Genomic DNA, 27,554 nt, shown 5'->3' with positions numbered 1-27,554 from the left:
TAAGAAAAATATTATAAATACTTTCCTATATGTGAGATGATAGAAGTATAGAAGTATGGATGATAGAAGTATATACATATTTGAAGGACTGGATCCTAAAAAAGAAAATAAATTCTATTGAAAATCTGAAAATGAAGGGGAAAGTGTATGCTAGTGAAAGAAAATATCATTATTCAATACAAACTTTGTTTTTTGCAGAGGCTGCAGGATTGTAACTGGCATTTGCACAATCAGCAACTGGAAAAATGCCAGGTTCTAAAAGTAACCTGGTGTCTTTACATGAGGATGTTATAAATGATACTTCAGACTTAAATGAAATGAAAATTTCAGATGAAAAAGGATCTGTTGAAAAAAGAACAATGACTTTGATTGAGAAGAAGGGCTATCATGACTCTGTATATATGAATGCAGCTAAGATTTTTCAAGGCATTCACACTGAAAAGAGTAAAGATAAAATATTGGTGCGGTATGGTGATGGCTCAGTAACTCCCATGCTCACTTTTAAGGATGAGTATTCCCAGCGAGTTTCTTATGGACTGGCTTTCAATGCTTTAAAGTGTAAGTACAAAACTTTTCCAAGAATTGCCAATAGAAGTGATGCAGCAGAGAAAATGTGTAAAAACAAAGTGTTTAGTTTCTGTCTGACAGAAGAGATCTGGGGAATTTTTTGTTAAACTACAGGTTACTAGTAGAATGCTCATACCCTTCAAATATTTAAATATATCTAAGTGTTGTTAGCATTTTGTGAAATCAAACATTTAAACTCTATACTTTTTCCTGTAAAGGAATTATATAGAGTTGTAACTGTTTCTGATTGAATTTGCCCTTAATTTTCATGATGTTTAAACTTTCAGCTTTTTCTTTAGTGATTTATAAGTTTTTATTTTTCCTCCATAGAATCTTGTGGATTTCAGCGTAACTTGTCAGTATTTTCTTTTTCTGCAGATCAACATCTTCTTGAAGAAATGTTGTTAGATAGTTGTGTTTACCCGTGCCACTCAATAGTAAGTGAACATTTTTGTGGGGAAATAAATTGTGTACTTTCTGAGTAGATGTAATTACAATATTTTTTGAGGATTCTGCAACATTATTCAAAATGCTGTTTGTTGTTTTGAACAATACAGTAACCCGAGACTGAAATATTTCTGTCCTTTTTAGTTAGTTGTCTAAAGCATTGATCTCCGAGGTACTAAATATGTTGTTTGTGAGGTTGTTGTTGCACCTTGCTGCTGGGAATCAAAACCTTGGAAGAAGGAAGGTAGGAGAGTGAACCGTGATGCTTACTGCAGTGTAATACTTTGCACAGTGATGTTGTCCATGAGCCAGTCCATGTGTTTTCCTTCTCAGCTGTGTCCCCCTGTCAGTGGGGAAAAAAATTCCTGCTCCTTTCCTGTGCCTAGGAGTTGGAAAGCATGGAGTGAACCCCGTCAGAGAAGAGAATGCATTGAACCCGTGTTTCATTTCCTGGGCAAGTGGTTGTATACAAATATTGTGCTTGTACTGGCAAAAATTGGTCCAGTTTACTCGCTCAATATGCTTTCCTGCTTTGATACGAGAAAAAAATCTAGATCAGGCAGAGTAATAAACTGTCTTCCAGTTTAGTCTTTGATGCCTTTGAAAATTCCAAGATTAACTGAACCAACGTTATTTGTGGAGATTGTTGTGAACAGGCAAATAATAGATTTTTGGCTTGTTTTTGTAAGGAAATAAGACCTACATGGTAACATTTTGTGTTTGGTGCATGTCCCTAATAATGTGAGTTTTCTAGCTAATTTTCATCATATTAGGTTGGTGCAAAAGTAGTTGCAGTTTTTACATTGTTGAAATTTGCTGTTTGATATTGGATACATTCTTAAATGTGGTTATGTTATACATCCTTCTAATGCACTTTTCTGGCTAATTTTTTGCTTATTTCTTGCTGTAATATGACTTATTACTTGCTGTTTATATTTATTTTAGACTATGGAAATGTTGTTAAGGCAAAACAAAAAAAATTAGAGCAATTTTATATTTGAGTTCAAAATGGGTTGTAAAGCAGTGGAGACAACTCCCAACATCAACAACACATTTGGCCCAGGAACTGCTAATGAACGTACAGTAAGTTTCACAAAGGAGACCAGAGCCTTGAAGATGAGGAGTGTAGTGGCAGCCAGGAGAAGATGACAACGACCAACTAAGAGCAACCAAAGCTGAGCCTCTGACAACTACATGAGAAGTTGCCAAAGAACTCGAATTCAACCATTCTGCGCTTGAAGCAAACTGGAAAGGCGAAAAAGCTCCATCAGTGGGTGCCTCAGGAGCTGACTGAAAATAGAAAGAAAATGTTTTGAAGTGCGATGAAAAGCAGATTTTATATAATAGCTCAGTGGTTGGATTAGGAAGAACCTCCAAAGTACTTTCCAAAGCCAAACTTGCACCAAAAAAACGACACGGTCACTGTTTGATGGTCTGCTGCTGGTCTGATGCACTACAGCTTTCTGAATCCCAGTGAAACGTGACATCTGAGGAGTGTGCTCAGCAAATCAATGAGATGCACTGAAAACTGCAACACCTGCAGCTGGCATTGGTCAAAAGAAAGGGTCCAATTCTTCTCCACAGCAATGCCTGATCACATGTTGCATAGCCAACACTTCAAAAGTTGAATGAATTGGGATATGAAGTTTCTCATCTGCCTCATCTGCCATATTCACTTGACCTCTTGCCAACCACCTAGCTGTTCTTCAAGCATCTCAACAACTTTTTACAGGGAAAACGCTTCCACAACCAGCAGGATGCATAATATGCTTTCCAAGAGTTTGTCAAATCCCGAAGCATGGATTTTTATGCTACAAACAAACTTATTTCTTGTTGGCAAAAATGTGTTGATTGTAGTGGTCTCTATTTTGATTGATAAAGATGTGTTTGTGCCTAATTATAATGATTTAAAATTCACTGTCTGAAACTGCAGTTACTTTTGAACCAACCTAATATTTGTGACAAGAATTTCTGAAGGTGCAAGAACTGCAGGAATTTCATGAAAAGAGGTAGACAAGAGTAACTAAAGTGCTGTTAATTACTGTCCCTAAGAAAGAAATGCTCCCTGTTTTAGACATTTAGACATGGGTAGGGGGTTTTACATATGTCCCAATTGCAGAATAGTTATATACTGAGCTTATCAGTTTTTGTGTACTGAAGAATCCCACAAGAGACGTTGATAGACAAGAAGGTTTTGTTTGCTTAGCTGTTCAAGGAAATACTTTATGAGGAGAAAATAATGTCAAAGTTTAAATTCTGATAACATTAAAAGTTGTTAAGATATAGTATACTGTGTATAGAGAATGTTTTAAATTTTGATAAGCTAAATAACTTCAGTTGTGTATTTGAGTTTTTAGAAACTCTTTAGTGTTTTACTAACTGTCCATGAGGAATTACTTTAATATTCTTACAAATAAGTGTTTGATTGGAATTTTTAATGCCTCTTAATATGGGGGACTGGTGTTTGATATGGAACTTTTTGCAGAAGAAAGGCATGCCTTTTGTCAGTTTCTCTATCTAGTTCCTTTTCTGTTGCAGCCAGAAGAATTAACCAGTTTGCTTGTTGTGATGCTTTATGACCTACAAGACCGAAAGTTTCGAGCACGAGAGGTTTTTGATGAAGAGGAACCTGTACCAGAAGTTCGGAAAATAGAGTGTTATTTATACAGGTGTATATGCTAAGAACTTTTTTTGTTGGTATGTGTTGGCAGAAATACAGATTTGTATAACCAGTGCCTTTTTTTAGTAATTGTCAATATTGGAGTTGTCTTTCAGCTTCAGATTTTGTGGGCTTTTTTTTATTTGTAGTGAGAACCTAGTCTGAAGGGAAACTTTCATATTCCTATAGTGAAGTAAAATATGACTAACAAACCATCTTTATATTGTGGAATATTTTGCTAGAAAAAAGGCATTTTATTTTGGAGTCGTTGAAACTTTTTTCTTACAATTTTACGAAAGAAATTAAATACTCAGTAAACATTCATATTTATGAGTGTGAGAGAGTCAAGAGGCCATGGAATGGAATAATATCCATTTATTTAGTAATACTGCTATTATGGAACTTTGTGAAATATTGTTTATTTTAAGTAATTGGAACAAAAAATGTAAATTAAACATTTAAATAGTGTTCAAGTTTTTATTTTTTCAGTTTTTTGATGAGCTCAACAGGCATTTGTTGGACAAAATTGTGTTGCTCCTGGATTTAGAATAACTCCAAAGTTTGTGAATATTTTAAGTGCAAGGTATTCCTGGAGGGCAGCAAGTAATACATGTTGACATCTAAAGTACCTCACTAGCAATTTTTATTTGCTTTCAATTATCACCTATCAAGATTATGCATAAAGCTTGTGGGAAGAAAAGATGGAATATTTCCTCTGAGATTTTTACATAATAATAATCAAACTGACTCCTGGTTGTCATCATACTTACATTGTTTCTGTACACATTTAGAAGTCAGCTTTCATCAAATGCTCATTCTGCACATATATGTATTTATATCTTCAAACATGCAAAAGAATGGGATTATTGTATTCCACAGATTTCAGTTCCAAAACATTTGGTTTGTTTAGCTGTGAAAACTGATGTATTTCACAGTAATTTGTCATAATTCCAGTCTTTCGTGCATTTAAGTAAACCAGTATTAACTATGTACTACTACCTTGCATCTACCATTTTTGAGGGTAGAAAATGTCCTATAAGTGTGTATTTTCTGTAGCATCTTGCAAAATGAGGCCTTGCATTCTGTTTTGGTTTCTAAGCAAGATTGTGTTGTAGTAGAAGTCTTGCATGTTAACAGCTGCTGTAAGCATTTATAACTCTTAGTATACTTGTGATTTTTTTTTTTGTAGATTTAAGACCAAGTTGGCAGCTGCGCTAGCAAGGTGTCGCATCAAACATGATGCTCTTTCAATTGAATACCTTCTGCCGGAAGCCATACGGGAGCAGCAACAAAGGACTTCTGCTTTACCTTTATATGTTTGGATAAACACATTTAAAATCAGGTAAGGTTTTTAAAGTATCATCTAATATTGATGTTTTTACAGATGAAGTGATACAGTTTGCTACACGCTTGTTTTAGAATTTTCAGGTTATGTTATTACCAGTAATTTAAGTTTCTTATAGTAAGTTCTGCTTAATCCAGTGACGTTGCTGTATGTTTGTTTGTAGTTTTTAGGTATTGCACTAGTGGTATTAGTAAACTGTAACAAAGTTCTGAAACAGTGTTTCTTACTATTCTGTTGCTTGTGTGGGTCTTTCACCAAATAAATGAGGAAATAAAGTTAGAAAAAAACTATATAGGTGAGTATACAGTGACGAAAAATAGGGAAAGAGAAAAACCACTTAAAAAGTGGGTATATAACTGTAAGGCATAATGTTGGCAAAGGGTGTTAAGACAGATACAGTACTTAATACTGGTGTTTATTCTGTAAGGATAGTGTAAACTTGAAATAAAAATACAATTTTAAAAATCCTTACATTTGGTTGGCTGGTGTTCCCAGTTCTGTGCTAACTGGTAACATGGACCATACCAGGTTCTCTTGCTAGACAGGTAGTCCATTTTATCATGTATTCAATAATTTTATTTTTATAGTCTTGCCTTCGACCAGTGTTCTGTGCTTAGGTTATAGACTCTTGAAGATAGAGAAGGAGTCTTACTCTGGTTGTAATTTTGCAACACTTAACTAAGACTGAGCTGAAAGCTGCTGCGTTGACCCTATGTTTAATGTACCGGATAAGTTTATGGCACTGTCTGAAACTGCATTTCAACAAACAAGTCTTAGTGTATATACCTTTAAATCTTTATGATATTTAAATTGCACACCTCAGCATTTATGCCTTTATTACATCTACACAGGGATTATTTGAGGTATCAGCCATTAAATTCATTAGTAAGCTGAGCTAAATTGAAAGCAATTGAAAGAATGAAACTATTCTAGCAGTAAATGTGTCCCCTGAGCACATGGACATTTATGTTTTGATGCTTTGAATCATCCTCTGGAGACACATACCTCTTCCTTAATTTATTTTATCAGACTTACTAACTTAATTGTTTCAAACCAGAACTTATGCCTAAAATAGTTTGAATTCCTCTCCTGCGTCAGAGAGTATTGCTTGTTTTTTAAAATATATATCTATATGTACACACACAGACATAGACACACACTTTAAAAAATGAAAGACAAAAGTACATATAATCAGTGTGAACTGTATTACTTAAGTAACTATTGTATATTTAATGGCCAGAGTTGTATGTTAACAGCCTTGAAGATGTTTTTGGGGATTTGAAGAACAAGGGATTCACAAGAGTTCAATCTGTGTCAGACTTTGACTGTTACACGTACTGTATGGACCAACATTGCCCTGATGTATTGGTTTTTCCTTCCTCTGTTAAAGAAGAATTGCTTAATTTAGATCTTTTTGCAGATTGCAAACTCTTACTGCAGGTGAGTTGATGTCACCCTTGAATAATATGATCTGCAAACCAGAATAATGCTTTGCATTAGAATGAGGTCATGTATTGTGTGGACTGTCCTGTTTAGCTGGTCAGGCAGCAACAAACTCTCCTAAGGTTTTAGAAATTTTTAATAATTAGAAGGTTAGAAACTGTTTCACTGACTAAATTTAGCATGCAAATGTTAATGCTTATAATTGATAGCGACAATTAAGTTAGTAGAATGTTTTAAATTTTATATTTAAACTGTTGAAATAAACATGAAAAGTGGTCAAAGAGGCTGTCTCACATCTGAAAATATGAGGAAAGTTTCTATGTAACTCTACATGCATTTACCCCAGTTAGTAGATAATGGTATATTTGGATTATAATATTTCTCCCTCTTCAACTGCATATTTGTGATGGAATTATGACAGTTTTTTATATTTTGTGCACTGTGGTTCTCCATAAGCCCCACTGATCTTTTTTCCTGACTTGCCGTCATTAGCCTCTCCAGGCAAGACTGACCAGTGGTTCCTGTTGTAGAGTGGTGGTTTGGAGTAACTGTGCAACAATACACAAGCACAAGTTATCTGAAGTGTCTGATGATTTTTGAGTGCTCAGCAGAAACATTTCAAAGGGCCTTTTCACTTGATGCTTAGCATTTTCTGGAAATTTTAGCTGCAAAACTTATTACCCAACTTACAAAATAATTTAGTATTCAATATTCAATTTCAGTATATGTATTTTGAATAGATAACTTACAGAAAAGAACTATCCATGAGAGCTCCATTGGTCATGGGAACAAATTCTGAGTATTACTACTTAAGAATATTCAAAGTGAGGAAATGGAACACTCAAAAACTCTGTCTTTGGGGTAGGATGGTACCTGAGTGCTGTAAGGCGATACATAGACGTTGATGTGAACTTAAAGGTTTAATGCTTTTTTTTCCCCACCTCCCCTTTATCGTCGGTGTTGGCAGTTTTACTGCAAAACATGGTAGCTGTGGTCCATATCTTCACTCTTTGCCTCTTAAAATAATTTGATAGAGATAATGTTCTCTTTTTCTCTTCATCACCTGTAGTATGAGATCAGGTATTCTTGTGGAGAGGTCCCTGTGCTTTTTGCATTCAGATCTGCCTCTCTTCAAATATCAGCAAAATCAGGGTCTTTGATCTGTAAGGGCTTCATTTCTCTTATAATTATAAAGAGCTATGTGAATAGTTTTGTATTTCTCTGTTAAGATGCCTCTGAGGATGAATTCTGCATATTGTGGCCTTTGTCTTTTCTGGAACTAGCTGTTGCTGAGAGTTCCTCCTTAAGAGATAGATATACACTTACATTCTTTTCACCTATAGATATCTTTCTTATACATTAGTTATAAGTAAATTATTTAAATTTAGTGAGTGACTTAATAAGACATTTGGTGTTATACTTTAATTCTGTATTAGCAGCTATCCCTGATGAGTTTTTCTCCTTCCTTCTTTCCTATTTGTCATGAAAACAATTAAATACTTTTCTAATTTGGAAAAGTAGGTTGGCATTCATAGAAACTGAATTAGTTGGTCATACTTAATTTTTGTGTTGTTATTTTCTAGGATAAGTCTCGCAGCCTTGCCGTGCACTCTGCACAGGCGCTGTTGAATACAGGCGATGACATTATAGTGGCTCATGTAGGTTCCCCTCTGACCATTGCCCACATGTCAGCACTGACAATTCGCAACACGTCCAACATTTTTGTTTGTGGTGTGAAATCTTCAGCAAAAGCAGATGAACTGGGGAAATTGTTCAGTCGCATGGAATGTAAAAGTAGGTGTTAAAACAGTTAGCATGCTTGAAGTATTGTAATGTAGATGTTTGTGATATCTATAAATAGGGCATAATTCTATCAGAATTCAGAGATGCCTTGTTTGAGGACTTGGGGAGGGCAGTAACAACTTATTTTTTGTCACAAGGTGAACTGACAGCTCTTCAGCTACAGTCAAGCTAATCAAAGATTTCACATTAACCATGTCATAGATACAGGCTCCTGAAATGTCAGGGTGAATTTTTCCATATAAGTAATTACTGTATAGCAGTTGTGTAGCTGGTAGCTGGGAACTTTTGGATTTATTTATTTGGTGTTTTGTTTGTTGCTTTCAGTCTGATTTTTCAGCTGTTTCTGAGCATGTTAATCCAACTGCCATGCACTCGTGCAGTTTACCTGGAGGAACAGACTGCAACAAGATTCTGGAACCCCATTAGCAGTCTTTTCAGTGGGAGATGCCAAGGTCTAGCAAGTCCTTTGGTCTCTTTGAAATTAGTGGGATGTGCTTTGAAGGATCTGGGTCTAGCAGGCTCTAGCTTTGTGAAAGTCTGTGTAACACCACTGTCTTTTCACCTTTATCACATTAACATTAGGCAGGCTTGCCCGTGTGTTCAAAGCGTTGAGGATTTTCCTTTTTTTTTTTTTCCAGATATTCGATTATTACATGAAGACTTTACTGAGATAGGATCAACAGACCCAAGACTTGAAAATGTAAAAGTTATTTTGCTGTTGCCACAGTGCTCTGGACTGGGTGTTGGCAATCCGATAGACTTCATTGTCAACGAACACGGAGGTAACTTCTGATACAATAGCTAACTCATGCTTTCTGCTAGATAGTATTGTGGTCTGGACATCATAGCTGTTTGAGTAAATTCTATCATTTTATTAAGAAAACGCTTCCTTTTTTATTTTAACTATTAGAAAAATGTATATCTTGAATCACTTGCATAATTCTGTATGTGTGATGTGCATGCAGACTGCTATGGAAATACAAAAGAGAATAAATCAATTACACAGATGATTTTTCCACACAAAGTGAGTAAGAACGTATTTGGCCTAGCTTAGAATTCTCAATCAGAAGGCAAAATCTTTCTAGGTGGCACTGAGGGATTAAAAGCATTTTGTAGAGGCAGTTTCAAGTCAATAGGATGAAGTTCGAGGGTTATTCTAGAGAGCAGAGTGTCTATAGCCTTTTTTTAAAAAATAAAAATACAATAGGCAGAAAATTAATTTCAAGATACCAGCACGTACATAATTTTCCATTGATTACTTTCCTTTATTGTCTGTGTAAGTCTATTCACTGTACAGTTCTCATTAAATAGAAGCAGGTAAGAGGCAGTAGTAATTACAGGTAAAGAGAGAAAGAAGAATCGTTTAGGCACTCCTTGGTATTGTACTTTGTAAAACCTGCCTTCCCACTGCACCAGTAATAACCAGGTCTGTTACTGAAGCATTTTCTTTAAACAACTGAATATTAAGACACTAATACAAATTACAATAAAGAATTTACAACTCTGTGCATTTAGATGCAGGATTCCTAAGAGACTTTTTCCGGGGATCTGTATCTGAGGATAAACTCAATGTTCTTGCTGAGAGGCAGCTTAATGAGTTGATGCACGCGATGAAATGTAAGTGTGCTGGCTTTCCAGGTCCTGGGAAGACCTTGTGTTGTACTATCAAGTCCATTGTACTGTCACCAGTTTTTATATAGTTAAAAATACAATGATTACTCTATTAAGTGTGTAACCACAACCCCTAAATAATGGTCTTCTTCTTAAGGTTGAAGGTGCTTCTGTGTCCTGTTGGTCACCATCCATTTATACAATAATCTCCAGTGTTGCCTAGAGAACTGGCTTGTGGGCTTATTCATACTCTGCTTTGGGATAGCTGTAAATGTAGTCTGTCTCTGTCTTCATGCTGCTACTTTCTTCCCTGGTAAAGACTGAATGCAGCTCTGAATTTGTGCTGAAACCTGCAATGATTTGAAAAGATTTTAATTAGGAAAAAACACTAGAGATTGAATAATAATACTAATGTGTGTGGGAGGATATATTTTATCAGTAAAAGTGACATCCAGGCATAACTTTCATGATGCTTTCAGTCCTTACTAAACTACTGTGTGTATGAAAAATTTGAACAGTGGAAATTTTTTGTTTGTTTGTTTTGTAGTTAACAAAGTACAAGCTATTGTTTACTGCACTTGTTCACTTTACCCAGAAGAAAATGAACTAGTAGTGAAAAAAGCACTGGAATCTGAAGTTTTTGAGGAAAATAAAGTACAACCGTATAGGTATGGAATGAGTAGCTTTATCTATGGAAAAATGAAAGTATAACTTTAAATTGTAACATAATTCTTATCTTAGACTAATTTGTGTCTTGCATTAGATTAACAGTTAGAATATTTTTTTTTGCTGCCTCTCATTCCATTCATTTTGATGTTAGGAGAGTACTAAGTAGCATCCTCTTGACCCTTTTATCTAATATTTTTGTTCCCATCTGAAATTGTGATGGGAGGGAAACATCACTGGTTGGAAATAACATTGTGGTGAGCTTCTGATAGAGCTGTTTCTTTCATCCTCTCAGTAGTCAGAGAATGAAGGTAGTTTAGACAAAATGGAGCCCAGACATCAGGGCACTTGCTAGCCTGCCTGCTGCTTCGGACCTAAGCCCATCAGTTCCAATGGAAAACCAAGTCGTAAAATGTCAGAATAATATAGAAGAATAAGAACCTGTTGCAGGATTGCTTGTCTCTGTATTCAGATGAATGACTTGGGGGACAGGTTACAGTAAGAGAACATCCTGTGCAATCGTAACAAATACAAATATATACGAATAAAGTATGTGCTTGTGTGTACTTTATACTGCATACAACCTGTCAGCAGGAGCCGTTGTTAAAAGACCGATGGGTACGTTCTGTGTTTTCCTTTCAGTCACAGTAGATAAATGCAAACAGTTGGCACTTGCTTCATCATAGATGTAATAGTTGATTACAGGATGCAGGTTAAGAGTTTATGTTGTCAAAAGCAGAGGGGAGTAATATTTTATTTTAGATTTTATATTATTTTAGATGATGTTAATGACTTGGCCATTGTGGAGAGAGGTACTGTGGTTCAAGATACCATTCAGTATATTTACATTTTGCATGATCGAAATGGTAAATGTTAACTGTGACCTGTCCAAAGAATTTTTAAAAGACATATGTTATGCAAGATGTTAAGAAATAGTACAACAAAATGCGAATCACCAATAGAAAAGAGCAGCCTGCTTAGTTTTACACTAAATGGGACAAAATCAGGGTATGTCTTGCCTATGATGCTGTGCTAGTTCAAAAACATTTAATGACTCTTGCTGTAAACTGTCTTTTCCTTTGGAATTTGAAATTTTGTGAAGTGTGTCATGTCGTGACCTCCATGCAGCTATTAATCTGTGAGGATAACTAGGGGGACCTTGGAACGTATTGGTCTCTGAATTATTTTAATGCAAGTAATACATAAATTCATATATATATATAATTTATATTAAAAAAATGATTTTTTTTTTTTCTGGAGCTTTGATTTTTTGAGATAAAAATTCGCTCTTGTCTAAAACACCCCCCAAAACCAAACCAAAACCTATCCAGTGTTTTGCAGAAACATCAGGAAACTTGTCATGCCACCAAATTATACTTCAAATACAAAGCAATCTCAAATGGTAAGAAAAAGGGAATAAAATTACATTAAGATTTTTGCAGACCTGAGCAAATTTGTGACTGAAGACTGACTGAACATCATAAATGATGATTCCAGCATCAGTTCCTCCTTTGCTGTCATGCTCATTTCTTGGATGTTTTCCTGAATAGTTCTTGCGACAATGAAGCTGCTGGTACCAGCAGAAACAGCAATAATAGAACACCATACATAAAATATATAGTGTGATTATGCTTGTCTTTAGATGAAAGCTCAAGCCATTTAAGGTGTGTGCTACTTGCAACAGTTCCTCATACACTTTCCTTAGTATTTATTAGGTAACTTATCTGACTAGCAGAGTGCAGGATAGAATGAAAAACTATTGTGGAATTACTCACTCCTGTGGTCACATTAGTGGCTTTGAGAGGCGAGTTATCCTAATAAAACATCCCGTTTGAGCATCACAGGTCTACTTAATATTCATTTCCTTTTCCAAGAAACTCTTACAGAAGTTGTGCTTATGTGTATTCTCTTTTGGAATTACTCTGCAGTGCTGGAGTGGTGCTGAACCAGTTAATACTGTGCTGGAATTTGGGGTCATACAGCTGGGCTGAAGGCTGTGGCATCATAAGGATGGGTTCAAGCTTGCACCCACTGTCTAATCTGAACTTACCTTAAGGATATGACAAACAATTTATAGCAAAGGCTTTACATTACATAAGGGTACACATGGCAAACAGGTGTGTCTAGAGGAGATGCTAAACCTTTCATGCAGTCCCCTTTGGCCTATCAAACTGGAGTTATTTTCTGCATCAATTTTCAGGGCCAGACCATCTGTTAAAGGGATTTCTGGTAACAGTAATCTGTACACAGCAATCAGAGTAAAGATTACCACTTTTTTTGCACTGGATGACCAGATCTAAAAGCAAAAATCTCCTATGTGGCATAGAGTTTTATTTAGTGATGCAAGGAGTGAGCCTTTTATTCTGTTTTGCCAAGTTCTGAGGGACATTTTTTAAAAAAAAAAAAAAATCAGATTATGGAGAAGACTTGGGAACAAACAGTTTTGCAGACTTCCCATTGGAAATGGCCCAGACAGCCAAATTAGGACATCATTGCTTACAAATACTGAATGCATTTCTCAGTAACATCATTGTTGGACAAAGCTCTGTCTCTAGGGGATCAGTGAGGCTTTGAGGGTGGGAGCTGTATCTTCCAGTCCTCAGCAGTGCGAAGCGGAGGGCGTAACAGTTGCATAAGGACAGTTTGGTAGCATTTTTGTGTGCTGAAACAGCTTAGTACTTGTTTAGCAGCCTTATGAGCCAAGTTCTGGAGGCCTGTTTGTGACAGGTAGGGAGTACTGGAATACTGGGAGAACACAAGAAAAGGTTAGTTGTCTGTCCTCATTGATGCACTACAAAACTGAAAATTTGAACAAACAGCACTCAGTTATTACAAATCAGCAAATTTTTCTAACCTAAGACTTTTAGCTGAGATATAGATATTATGTTTTATTGACCTTAATAACTCAAAGTCAACACCTTTACTATTTCTGTGTACTGTGTTTTCAGAGCATTCCCCAACTTCATGGACAACTTGATAATCCAGTAACTGCAGACCTGAGACAGAACACAGTTGCTAATTATGTTCAAACATACTTATTATCCAGTGCTTAATATACTTAATTATTGGAAAAAAATTAAATGGGAATTATTGGAAAAAATTGAAAAAACAGAGTGAATTCTAAAAAGATGAATTCTCATGTCTTTCTTGAATTGTGTTTTGGTTTTTTTAAATGAAGATAAGACTCTGTAAGACTCATTGAAAGTCATAATTTGGAAATAATTTGTAATATATACTTGTTTATTTCTTTTTATATCCTTAAATATTATTTTCTGGTCATTTGTTTATTTTTTTATAGGCTCATTCCTCCTGTTTTTTCTACTTGCTCCAATTCAGTGGCTTCCACTGAAATATTTTTCAAAATAGAGCCATCAGAAATTTGCAGTGGCTGTTTTCTTGCTGTTCTAGAGAGAGAGGTAAGCTAAGAGAATTACCATTTAAAAACACTTCACAGAAAAAGAATATTGCAGCCTTCCACAAAAGACTATATGAAATGGAACATGTTCGATGATCTTGATGGTCTCTTCCAACCTATATGGTTCTAAGTAAAAAAAGTCCTGGCTGTTCTTCAGTTAAGAACAAATTATAGGTGAGCAGTTGAAGTATGCCACTTCTAGGGGTTTATGCTGAGCACAGCTTTTGACATGTGTGTTTTCTTTTGGAGCTGTTTGTGATCAGAGCAGTTTGTTGGTCTAAGCCAGTGCAACATCTAGAGGAAATACAGTATTGCTGTCACACCTTGGAATGAAATACACAGCTTGAGTTGACTCATGACAAATGGTGTCTAGTAAAGTTGTTAATGTCTGTATGTGTCCCCAGGATTTTCCAGTATCCAAGCAGACAGTGTTACCTGTAGGGATTAATACTTCGGTATAATTTGAATCGAACTAAGGCATATGCAAATCTGGTTTGAAAGGCCGGGGGCTTTTGTAACTGAAACGATCTTGGCACGATGCATGAGAAAAGGCCTTCAAGGGCTCGTTGGCATCCCTCAGCATCAACGTTTTCCTCTTGTGTCTGAGAAAAGTAGGACTTTTTCACCAAAAGTGAAAGGTGGGGGGGGGTGGGGGGGTGGTGTGTGTGTGCTAATTAGAATGTCATTGAAAATTGAAAATTAAAGATATGAGATCTTATTTGGTTATTTGTACTGCTTTCTGTCATACTGCAATTACAGTGCTTGAAAGAAGCTTGTGTCTTGGGGCATTTTAGAAGATTTTATTAAGAGTGAGAGCATCACACTTGAAAAGCCTTTGAAGTTATGTATTATTGACCTCTTTTCAATGTAGAATGTTTTTTAACCTGCCTTCCTAAGCTAATAAGTTTTAGTTAATCATGCTGTGAACATCTGTCTGCCATGTTCTTGCCTTCCAAAGAAACATTTTTGTTTCACTTAGTTGATTTGAATATTTTTTTAGTCAAATTCTAATGCACAGAACCAATTGCTCCTAATGGCATCTATGGCCAGTTTTTAGGTGACTCTGGAAATGAGCATTTTCTGTGAGGCATAAAATGTGTACTAAGCAGCATTATTTCAGCTGAAATTTCTGATTTTTTTCAGCTACTGGCCCCTCTTCTTGGCTACTTGTAAATAGTTTCTTCCCATTCCTTCTCTTTACAGATATCAACCTGGTTCCTAGTTAATCTGAGAGTTCCTTGCTTATGTATCATGAGCAAGGATTTTCATTATCATGAAAATTATGAATGTTTAATGTTATTGATAATTTTTCTGTATTTTAGCAATTTTTCCTGATATACACACACACATACATATGCATATATATGCTACAATATTACAAATACATTAGAGAGCAGTTCAGTGTGGGGGCTGTGTGGTACCAAGTCCAGAATTCAGTTTCCCCTCTTCTGGCGTGTCAAGGGCAAAGTCTAAGCAAATGCTCAGATGCCATTTGTTCTTTAATTTCTTGAATCGTTTGGTTAGCATTTATCATGTATGACTCAAGTATTTTTGCTAGATTCTGCCACAGTTTTCTTGCGGAGTGGATTCTCAGGAAGCCAGGATTAAAGTATTGAGCTTGCAGGTCTGTGTCATTATATTTACTGTTGTTTCCGTCAAAATTTTCAGAAAGAGTCTCCTGAAAATATGTCTAATGAAGACATTTTGGCTCGTGCTGCAGCAAAAGGACTACTAGATGGCACACTTGCAGAAAAATCAAAGAAAAAGAAGAAAAAGCAACCAAAAGTAACACAACGTAGAAGGAATATTGCTGGTGCAGAGCTCCTTCACCATCAAACTTTATCTAATATTAAAGCTGAATTATCTGTGTCTAAAGCAGTCAGTAACATACAGCTAAGGAGCATGAATGGAACAAACCGCCGTGTTGAGCTGAAGAAATCTCTCCACCCCCTTTCAGACGCAGCTCTGCCTGGAGTGCCGAAATACACAGTCCAGGACAGACAGATGCTTGCTAGGAAGGCACGCACAGAACGTAAGAGGATGGAAACAAAGACGGTGGACATTGTTTTCCCTTCAGCAGTAGCGCCACATACACCACATGGAAAGCCCCAAGGAAATAGCCCCAAGACATCAAGTCAGCACTGCTGTCACACAGCAAAGGCTACAGGGGGCAGGATGTTCCCTCCACCTAAAGTGGTCAAGCCAGCAGTGCCCAGAGCTGCGGGGGACAGGACGTTCCCTCTGCCTAAAGTGGTCAAGCCAGCAGTGCCCAGCCATCCTCGCCCATGGATGTAAGAAGCTTCACACTTTGTTCCTACCTTTATAGAAAGGGTTAAAGAGGGTCTGTATGCATTAATCAATATATTTAGATTACAGTATATCTTTACGCAGGATAATCTTGCTGTGGGAAATAGATATATTATGGGATATTGGCACGGAAATATCCATGTTAGGTAGAAATTTTAAACTGGTAATTGTACCTTAAAGTGAATGCAGCTCAGCTGCATAAGGCTGAGAGATTATTGGGGGAGTGAGACCAAAGACCTATAGCTTCTTGCTATATGCTTCAAAGTGACAAGTTAAAGCGTACAGGGTTTTTTTCCCCTATGACCTACATAGATTTGTAGGAATACTCAAATTTCAGTTTTGTTTTGTTTTTTTTTTTTAAGTGAAACTGCATTTTTTTAAGAGGCTGTTTCTCTTCACAAGATACCATGTTTGTACGTTACCTTTTAGACTGTGACACATGACCAGTCAGCCCCACACAGCAGCCACTCAGTTCACCTTTATTTCTAAAACTAGATGTGAACTTTCCTACTTTCCTAGAGGTAACTGGCCAAGTACACTAAAGCCCATGCACAGGCTTTCTGGTTCTCACTCCCTTGGCTTCTACTCAGGTGTGCTTCAAAGCATTAACAATGACAACTGCATAAATATTCTCATGCTAAAAATACTGAATTGTCATCATAATGTCATGGGTCATGGCTGCTTTCACCAACTTTCTTAAGCAGCCTTAGTTGAAAAGAGCTGCAACTGGTCAAAGTAAGTTATTTTTGTAAATGCTACCGCTAGTCAGCTGAAAAATGACTGAACACAGTAGTTTGTCTCTCTTTGGAAATAGCTGCTCCCTGATGTCAGCAAACGTAAAATAAAATAACTTAAATACCTGCAATTGTATAATCTGAGCAGAGGATAAAAGGAACACATGGAGATACTTTTAACAAGGATCTGATTTAGTATTAAATATGGACAGTATAAAGAAGGAAAATGGCAAACAATGATGGAATGACTGCAAGAGGCACCTCAGGAATTTTATTTATTTAGGTTAAACTGCTGGAGAAGTGAAATGAAGGCAGCACAGTGATATAGAAGCGCAAAGGTGGTCATGGCCTAGAAGAGAAGTTTTCCTCTGGGCAATCAGTTCAGATATTTGGCAGAAATGTTGCCAGTAGTGTTGACAATATGGTATGGAATCTTACCCTATTTGACATGTAGCTGAGAGTGGATTTAGACCGAGGGAAAATGTTCTAACATCTCTTATTTTTTCCTCACCCACACCAGCCCCTGCAGCTGGAACTGCACCACCTTCAGAAAAGATGTGAATGGTGCCCCACCAGCAGTGTAGAGACCTGGGTCTTGTTCATCAGACAAATATAGCTGCTTCATGGAATCAGTGAAAACTTCATTTTGCATTTTAATCTGAGCCAGCTGTCCTGTTCAAAAGCATCGCTCACCTCCTGTAAGCCCTGTGAGTAACCCAGGCTCCTTACCTGTTCCAATAAAAGGATGAACTCCATCTGCTCTTATTCCTAAACAAACTTGTATGGATAGATCTAGACCTGTGCGCACGCAATGTATGGAGCTGGAAAAAATATCCCTATTTTATTTCAAAACCATCTTGGAGGAGGAGAGATTCTACATGTTAGATAAAAGGAGTGGACAGTAAGGAGATTTGTATTTTTTCAATATGCTTGTTAAATGTTTAAAATAAATATAGACATTCTGCAGTTAGAAAATGGAACTATTCTTTTAAATCAAAATCTGTATCATTAATTAAATGTAATTAAAATTACTTCTAAATGAACATACCTGTGACAGAAGCTCTGGGCTACTTACATAATGTGCATCATGATGTCCCACAATTGGCCTCATCTTGCTTTCAGGAGTTTGAGTCTTTGAAGTGTTACGGAGGCCAAAGCAGTTAGAACCTTGATGTCTTACCAAGAATCTCAAAGAGCTGGTAGTGAAGAATTTGACCTGCAGGTCAGCAGCTTACTTTGTAAGCACTGAATGTGACGTAGTGGTAACATCTGCACCTGACTGCACATGTAGGTAGAAGCCTCTATGCTCAGCAAACACTCGATGACTTTTTACAGTGAAACGGTATCTTATGTAACTCATTTTCTGTAACGCAGTTATATATTTGTAATTTTCAACTAGAAACTGTTGATTCAGCTTTCCAGATACAAAATTGTCCATTGTACTGCTATTGCCTCTAAACCACTGGTATGTTTTTCCCTCCCCTCAACCGCAATTTGGAACAAAATAAATAATTTCCCAGTTTCATGGACCAGTAACAGTTGAGACAATAATTTTATGCAGCTAAATTTATTCTCAGAGCAGATTACATTTAAATGTGGAGAAGTGGTCAACAGAGGGGAAAATTGTCCTTGTTGTTGTCAATCAGGTGCTTTACCCAAGACCGAGCTCTGCTGATAAACAGTGGGTGTGTTTCCTTCCTTCTTACTGCTGTTAAAACCTGCTATTGCTGACTGTACAGCGCAAGTTGTAGCAATGTATTAATTAACCCGCCCAAGAAAGGAGTAATGGCATTAATGGTGATGCTGTAACAGCTGAGCACATGTTACCTGTCAAAATAAAGTTATTTTCCATGGGTGATTCACTATCAATTCTAGATCCCTAGTTAAATGATCTATGAAATGTTTGATAAAATCAAAAGAAAAGGGATATAGAACTCTTAGTGACACAGAACTGGTGTAAGCTATGAGACAGTCCACAGCTTTTCTTCCTCTGTCACAAAAGGGCGTATTGTTTCTATAGGTACAGGTAACTCTGCAAATGAAGTATATGGCTAGGGAACGCATTTTACTGTGAATGGATTTTGTGCCTTTCCACGCAGATTTGTTACTCAAGTTTAACCACCCTGTAGGTGGCCTCTGTAGCTTTAGATTTCCCACACCCCGCCCTGCTCCCCATCAAATGAAATGGTAAGTGGCTTAAATAAAACCTACAGCCAGCACTGCAGATTTCAAAAGAAAGGTTTTCATCTCTTAGTTGTTGACTGTGAAATATAAATCTCCTTGCTTCTGCAAGGGAGCATAATAATGACATGACTGACATGTGGTACTTGCCTCTAACTTGCTACTTGCATTGAAAAAAATTAAGAAATTAGCTCTGCTTTACATGATTTTTCTACAGACTTCAATAAAAATGTGACTACAAATAATTACAAAGCCTGCCTTTTTTTTAGGCAACCCATAGTGTACAGAGTGGAGAATGTTACAATAGCACGTTCAGTAAAGACAATACATCAACATAATAATGCAGGATATTTCAGTAAAAATAGAATAAATAAAATAAAAATATTTCAAGCTGTATTTAACAGGTTAATTTAAAATATGGTATCAGACATACAAGGCATAGTGAACATGGCTGCCTGCCTACAGAATCACTAGTTATTATAAAAAAATGCATAGATAACTGAAGAGTCGCTATAACATCAACTAAAACAGTGGCAGTTGCTCAAACACACATACCCCATACATACTTTTTTGGCCATGGTAAAAAGAGTGCCTTAATATATTGTTTTAAAAAAGATAACTGGCTTTGCAATATTAGGCTCTGATTCTGCGAACACCTGGGTGTATATTTAATCTTTTGGAGAAGAAGGAGCTCTACTGAAGCAAAAAGGCCACATATACTCAGACCATTAAGCACACTACCGAAGTATTTGCAAAAGCAACAACGTTTTGTTAACACACACAATCTTAAAACATATTGGCAAGTGACCTACAGCTTTTCAAATACCCTTCTGTCTTCTCAGCCCCTCCTGCAACTTCACACTTTGCCAGGCAAAGCTCACCAGATGTCCATGGCTGTGGCAACACCTACGTAGGAGAACCTTTACATTGCTCTTCGCCAAGTGTTGGTTTAATTTAAAGAGAGTTCACACCTCTCTTGGGAGAATCGGCACTGTGCAAAAACAACTACAAAATTTAATTACTCTGTTAAAACGAACAGTTGCAAAACCCAGTTTCTACCTGGAACTTTAAAAAGACGCCGTCAAAGTACTTTCTGTAATTTAAAATAAACTCAAAACTTGGATCACTAGCATGATCAGGAATAAGGAAGCTTTTATCCCACAACTTCACAATCCTACCTAAAGGTACCTTGTTGGCTGCCACGTTTTGGCAGCAGTCGTGACAGGGAGTGAGTTTTCACGCTGCTCCTAGCAGACGTCACGGGGATCGATGGTAGAAACTAAAGTGTGTGTGCAAGCTGCCACCTCCACGCTTCCAGCTCTGGCTTCATGGCCAGTTGACACTCAGTTCTGCTAAAGGGGGGCTGGTTTGTATCCCTCCCCCCCCCCCAGGCTCTCTCTCCCCCGCCTGCTCGGCATCAGGAACTTTGCCGCTGCACAAGCCATGGAGCTGGTGCACAGGACGCAGCGGGAACCTCAGCCCGGGCAGGGGAAACAATTGCTTCAGTGCCTGGGGTGCAAGAATCACAGTCATACAGACACCTGAGGTGGGTGGAGGATCAGCCCTTCAGTGGCATTCCGGAGAGCTGGATGTAATTACAACAGCTGCACAGCTGGCCTTCACCTGGCACGTGCTCACATATCACGCTGAGTTTAGTTTAATGATTTTTCTGCATTTTTCAATGCAGAAATTTTTTGAATCGTCATTCTTTTCCCCTTGTGTTCCTAAGTTGCTTTGCCCAGGTGTTGCCATTACTTTCTTTAAACAAGGAAATAAAAAAAAAAACTGTTAACAAGAGCCTCTTGCGTAGTAAAATAAAAAAAGAGTTCTTGAAATAACAACCTTGCCGATGTTCTTTTAAAATTACAGGGTGACCAGTCTTGCAGACTTGGGAGTTACAGTTTGGAACGTTCCTATAAATGGAGGCAAAACATTTTTAACACTAATTACAAATATCTTTAATGTGCCATTTCCAAAATTTGGACCAATCTGCAGGTCTAGACAGAAGATGGCAAAAGAAGAGACTCCAGATGCCCAACTGCATTGGAAAATTAGCCAGAGGCACAATTTTAAGGGGCAATACTGGGCTGACTTTGTCAGGGCCTGCAGCGGTGTGTAAACCAAAGCAATTGGGTGAAGTCTTTGGAGAAAAGCATTGAAATCAAGTTGTACCACCTGAAGCATTATCCTGTTAGGAAACAACTCTCTTCTTATTTTGTCACAAGAGCATTAAAAGTAAAAAAAAAAAAAAACAAACCATTAATGGAATTTTGTAAACGACAAGAAACACTATTGTTCTTTTTGTAGCATGTTAAGCATTCGGCAACAAATTCTGAGGGGAAAGGGGGAATTGTGCAACCTGATGCTGAATTAAACATTTCAACAAACACGTGTGTGGAAAAGGTATGGGATATTTTAGTCTAAGAGTTGTAAGACAATAAAATTACTGATTAGTTCTTTCTTACTCCTGATTGGTTTGAGCCCTTTGTGAAATAAGTGGCATTTTTGATAAATTAATATCAGGTTTAGAAGAATAAATTTAACAGCCAACAGTTGCATTTGTATGTTTAAAGCTGAAAAGCTTCAGTGGATCATCCTGCGACTCAATTACTGAAAACACTTCTGCATTGTTCAGCATTGGTTTGGTATTAAAACGCAATTCTTCTCTAAGACCATAATGTATAACCAGGAGATAAAATAATGACACCATGATTCAAAAGCATGTCAGGGAGATGTTAAAGTGGTTGCTAGACCAATGCTGACAAACAATTTAAAACTAACAGGTATAGTTCTGTAAAAAATAAAACTTGGTTTTTAATCTACAGCAATTCAAGGGTAGCTACTACTTGGTACCTACTCCAGTGTTGAAAACAGATCAAAGTGCTGTAGGATTTCAGATTGGTTTGTGACAAATCCAGCTCAAGACGGTGAAACTATCAACTCAGGCATCGCTCACTCCAAGGACTTCAGCACGAGTTCGCTGGGAGGGACGCGGCCATATTCTCTTTTTTTGTGTGAGTTTAGGTAACGTTCCTGTATTTACAACCAAACAGACCTTCCGTTGCTCATGATGTAACTCATTGATGGCAAAAAAATTATTCATGCTTCTTTTCATATCACACGATGGTGGCAAGAACGAGAGAACATGCTTGTCTAACATTATTTTGATAGGGGTAAATGCTCTGAAGACAAAGCATCAGCGATTTGAAATGGAAGGCCAGACATCGTCAGTTCATTTTCCCTAGCGCAGCTACTGCCATCTTCAGTTAAATGGCAGGAGAATCTTCTCTCTGATGCCACTACGGCATCTCGGTGACCGGGCGTTTCTGTTTCAAAGTGTCAATGAGGGACAAGACTCCTCTTTTCACGTTCGTTGTAACTCTTCGAGTCACCGAGTCTGCAGGAGGGGGGGGTGGTCGAACTTTCTGTGAAGGAGGTCTGGCTACCAAGCACTTCTGGTACCGCAACTGCAACAAAGCAAAAGCATTCTGCCATCCTTACTGCATCCAATACTTTCACAAAGCGCTTTAAATACACTTTTAATACTTTCTCATTAAATATAGTCCATTATGGCCATGACAAACAGCCCAACTGAAATTAATGGGACATTGGTCTGCCAATGCATGGGCAGAAACTGTTCATTAGCACACGACGGACACTAACTCATACAAATGGCCCTTTGAAAACTGAAAAATAAGTTTTCTGGGTTCAGCTGTTCTTGAAGAAGGATTATTTGCACTACATTGTCACTGGGTTGTATAACACAACTCCAAGCAAAACATGTTCCAGCGTTAGATAATTGTGTAGTGAAAAAAAAGATTTTTGACACAGACGTTGCAGAGGTCAGGAGGGAAGGTGATTAAAGGGGCATTGTTCACTAAATTGACATTTCAAACTTAAAAATGTTTGGGTTCTAATTGACTAAATATACCAGAATCACAATTCCTGGTTTTACCTGTTCTTTTTCTGTCTTGAAATTAAATCCAATTGCAAATTTGGAAAGACAATTGTTTCTGGAGGCAGTGAAACAGCCTAAGTGCTACGGGTGCCTTTGAAGGTCACTTACCATACAAGCAGCTTGAACAGCTTCCGATACGTTGCCTGCGTTGGGTTCACACCAAAACACGTGGCACTCGAAATGCTGGTTTCCTGTGTCCATAATGAAGGCAAAGGTGTGAACGTCCTTGCCCACTCCCATGAAGGACAGGAACCGCACGCGACACTCCACCAGGATCTCCTCTTCGCTCTGGTGACGAATCAAATGATTGATCATGGCTACCGGATATTCTGTGGGACTTTACTTTCAAATCTAAGTTGACTGTAAAGGGGAGAGGCTGATGCAGTATCGTGGAACTCCTTTGCATCTGCATGTCCCCAGTGTGCCCAGGCCTGGGCTGGATCTCCCCGGCCAGGCTCCCACCAGCAGACCAAGGCTTTGAGCACCAGCACTGAGCTCATAGTGCATTTCCAGCACTGCTTGTTTTGTGAAGAAATGTATGGATATTATGACTGCAGAGGATACTGCCCTGGCGCTGGTATGTTAGAGATGTTGGTTTGACCTCATCAACAGACACAGAAAAGACATTCTTTGAAACTTTCATTGTCTCAGTCTCTACAGAAAATGCTCTACAAAGGACAGTGATGCGCAACACAGGTTTTCATATTACTCTTGGCTTCCATACTACGATTAAAGTAAATTGAGCTTAGAATTTAGGATTGCTGCTTTGGGCTTAACCTATAATATTTTAGGCTCAGAACTCCTAGAAAGGATAACATTGAATTTGTTTTAAATATCTAATGAATACTTATAATAATTTACATTTTTAAGCACATCCTTGGAATGGTAAATAAAGCTGAAGCTGATACAAGCAGTAAGAGCCTTGCAGATTCATAGCCCTGGAAAGAAATAAAATGCAAGACAAACAAATGAATTCTAGTACAAATGAACTCTTTCTACTAGTGTTTCTGTGCTTCTGGTTTTCAGTGCTCATATTATGTTAAACATGTTCCAAACAAGACAGTCTGCCTTACTCTTTCATTGATGACGGTGACAGTAGCATCAGCAACATTCATGGTAACTGGCATCCAGTCTTCTTTGCTAGAGGAAGCCATTAGACTTTCAATGGCACTATTCAGAGTGTCCATTCCTAAAACGGAAGAAAATGTGAAAATGAAAAATCTATACCTAAGTAAACAATAACACAATATTTATTTTTACACAGTAGTACAGAAAACAGATTGTTTTGGACTTCTTATTAAAATTAATTTGAGGATGAAAGGAAGGGCTGTGAAGTTGGTTTTCTTCAACTACAGAAACAAAAGAGGTGCCTCTGGCTTAGAAAAAGCAGAATCACATCTTGTTCAGCTGCTGCACCATTTCAGTTCTCTGGGGCCATTCTCATTAGTAGCAGAGCTCATATTCAGAGAAAGTAGTAGAAACAAACTGTCTTCTTGGCAGCTCCCAAATACTCTGGTTGCAAAACCCATGAGGCCACGAATATCAGACAGCTCTGTGCCTCACCCTTGGAAAATCACGCATTTACACTTGGCTGGCCGAGCCCAGCCCTCAGAGTTCACGCAAGGTACTTTGGAAGTCATTTATTCTTGAGTGTTACCTACCCACAGGTTTAGCTACCGGCAGCATGCCCAGGTACTGGACGTGGAACTTCTGTACCAGTTCTGTCTTTGGTGTTGGGAAATCTACTGCATGGGAACAAAAATCAATTTCTGTTTATCAGCATTCACAGCAGGGAAAGCCACGTCTATTTCATCAATAGCATGAAACAGTTTACCCAGTAATTGTACTCTGAAGGTACCGTATTGATTAAAGCCAATTTTCACAACCTCTGACCACAACAATGCTCAATAATTTCTAAAGGAATCAGGAATAGCTGCATCTGCTAATTCGTGATCTAGAGCTAAGAATAAGGTCATGTTATACTGCTGTCGTGTTAGAAACCAGAAAATAGAGATAAATGTGTCTCAGACATACAGACCTAAGTTTCACTGCATGACTATGTAAAATCTGGAATCTGTTTTTAATACCATCCTTGTAAGTATGTTAAACACAGTCTACATTAATCAATACTACTGTCTGAGCAGACAATTACACAAGTTGATGTATAGATTAGGAGTATGATATTCAGTATAAACCAGTGGATCTAGAAGCATGTAATTTCCTGTACAGCTAACACAGAGTATGTTTGTTCTCCTAGAATACTTTCAAAATAGTAACTATTAAGCTATGACTAATGAAGACACACAAAGACAACTTTCTTTTACCATGCAGTAGAGTGTGCAAAAGGCCCGTAAGCTGGATGACAATCCACTAGCACCTCTTGCCTTGGAAGTTGCTAAAATTGATGCTGAAAGCCAGGAGTCTTCCTACAGCTTCCCTGAATCCAAGGGATTAACTGGAGTATATTCTGGTTTTAAGGACGATGGGCCAATTTGTGCAGTCCCAAGGTATTTTGATTTAAACAAGATAATATGTGCAATTAGCTACAAATAAGTAAGACTGCATTTGCAAAATCTGTATTTCAAAATAAAAGAGGAAATGTACAAGTTGACATAATTGAGCAACTGTCAACACAACCAATAAGAATGTTTAATTTTATGCAGTAACAAGTTACAGTCAGATACAGCAATTAGAAGACAGGACTGCACTCCAGACCTCTCTGCCCAACATGCTCCATTTTGGTCAAAAGCAGCATCAGAAACAAATGGTCTCTAACCCAGGACCCTCCCAAGGACACGAGCTGTGACACACGGTACCTTGCAGAGGAACATCAAGGGTGACGTTTGTCCTCTCTTGCAAAGAGCTGCACGCCATAGCTTTAGCATTCTTCCGCTCGGCCATAATCTGAAGAACATAGTAATAATACAGTATTTAAAAAAAAAATATAGTACAGTAGCAACTCCAAGTATAAATTTACTCCTATTACAACCTAGCTTCTGAAATAAGTCAGAAGCTACAGGATCAAGCTGCTTATTCTTTTTAAATAACACATTTAATTTTCCTCCAGTTTATTCACCATTCCTTAAACACATAAAGAATTTAAGTGGTATGCAAGTCTAGATAAAAGATAGATGAAGCAGGAAAAAAAAAAGCCATTTGTATCAAGAGCAAAATTGCAGTGAGGAGTAATATAGCAAGAAATATAAATATTTAACACATAGAGAAGAGTGTTCATTATTCACGTTCCTCTCTGATCTATCTTCCAGTGTGTACAGTTTTTTCCTCCATTTTTATGTTTCTTCTGGAATTAAAAATCCCACGCAAACTACGAACTGTTGTTCTCCCAAAATGTATAATATTAGCAAAAGAGGAACAAAAAAACCACTTCAAAAGAGTATTCCCTACAAATAGATGACTGAGAAGTGATCCAGGGAAGCTAACAGAGGTTCTCCAAAGCTCATATACAAAGCATTGCTATCTGCTTCTTTATGCTATAATGCTATGACTGTTAATTCTAATTAAGCTATAAAGGTACTGGTGTTCCAGCAGATGACATTTGAGCTGAAGATACTTCTAGGAAGTTTCTAAATTTTTTATTTATTTATATTTTGAAAGTAATTTCTGTTACAGGGGCACGTGACGATATTCCCCCCGCAGATGAAGAACAACACACGTCACCTCGCTAGCTCAGGACGCAGCCCTGACCCAGCGAAGGGGTCCAGTGTGTCAGTCAGCACACGCCAAGCCCTCCTCTGCATCAGGATTCTGTCTGTTGCTGAACTGTGAAGGAACATGCTCTACTTAACAAAGCTACCCTGTTTTATTGTGCTACTCTTAGCCATGGTTTTAAATGCTTAGCTGCTCTCTTATCCAAAATTCATGCCAGGAGTTTCATGTCCTATTTACGCTTGTGACAGCTCTGCCGCCTTTCTGGCACCCTGTGCACAGCTACCCGGGCATCTACTCCATGTTGACCTTACCGGATAAAAGCAGCTGTGGCAGGGCCCGTGTAGCATGTTTTTCCCCGCTAGACTTGCTGGAAACATCTGTGAGGATGGAGAGCTGGAGGAGAAAGCTGAGGGACACGCCAGGTCGGGGTTCTCCGGGCAATGACTACTGCCATCCCTGCTGTCAGCTGTCACCAAGCGCAGCCTGCAGCTCCCCGGCCACCCCGAGCAGCTCCCCAGGTCCTGCACCTGCACTGCCCCGGGCACCCCAGCCCCATAGACCTGCCAGGCTTTGCAGAGCTCCTGGGCACCTTCTGCCTCTGTCTTGGCAAAACTCTGCTGCCCAGCGGTCACCTAACGTGCGCTGTGTAAAGATGTCACAAGTTCAGTAGCCACGTCTGCCGTGTTGCCAAACTGAAAAATTGTTATACTATATAACTGGCTACAGAAGGGAATTTGACATCACTGATT

General features: G+C 37.9%; 2 protein-coding genes across 8 annotated transcripts in view; one reads left to right on the top strand and one right to left on the bottom strand.

The window, feature by feature from the left end:
* Positions 1–245: 245 nt before the first annotated feature.
* Positions 246–17,959, top strand: NSUN7 (NOP2/Sun RNA methyltransferase family member 7; the record flags this gene model as incomplete). The annotated part of the gene is made up of 12 exons (XM_082051099.1): positions 246–558; positions 946–1,004; positions 3,553–3,683; positions 4,863–5,015; positions 6,275–6,458; positions 8,045–8,255; positions 8,903–9,046; positions 9,780–9,881; positions 10,423–10,543; positions 13,840–13,957; positions 15,625–16,247; positions 17,518–17,959. The coding sequence occupies 12 exons, from the start codon at positions 246–248 to the stop codon at positions 17,579–17,581; spliced, it is 2,223 nt and encodes a 740-aa protein (XP_081907225.1). The 3' UTR covers positions 17,582–17,959.
* Positions 17,960–19,423: 1,464 nt separating this feature from the next.
* The window catches only part of APBB2 (amyloid beta precursor protein binding family B member 2), a 177,668-nt gene continuing 169,537 nt past the window's right edge, over positions 19,424–27,554 (bottom strand). For 6 of the 7 annotated variants that reach the window (XM_082051092.1, XM_082051098.1, XM_082051093.1 and 3 more), the window contains 5 exons: positions 25,953–26,040; positions 24,798–24,881; positions 24,210–24,325; positions 23,245–23,424; positions 19,424–22,645 (listed from right to left, as the gene is read on the bottom strand). In XM_082051092.1, coding sequence (XP_081907218.1) covers positions 22,478–22,645; positions 23,245–23,424; positions 24,210–24,325; positions 24,798–24,881; positions 25,953–26,040 — 636 coding nt within the window. In that variant the 3' untranslated portion in view covers positions 19,424–22,477. The remainder of the gene's footprint in view (positions 22,646–23,244; positions 23,425–24,209; positions 24,326–24,797; positions 24,882–25,952; positions 26,041–27,554) is intronic. The other variant, XM_082051094.1, reaches the window with a different exon arrangement.

This window comes from Streptopelia decaocto (assembly GCF_964273445.1).
Source record: "Streptopelia decaocto genome assembly, chromosome: 4".
NCBI classification, from domain to species: Eukaryota; Metazoa; Chordata; class Aves; order Columbiformes; family Columbidae; genus Streptopelia; species Streptopelia decaocto.
The sequence above is the reverse complement of the archived record's forward strand: the minus strand, read 5'-3'. Positions and strand labels throughout refer to the sequence as shown.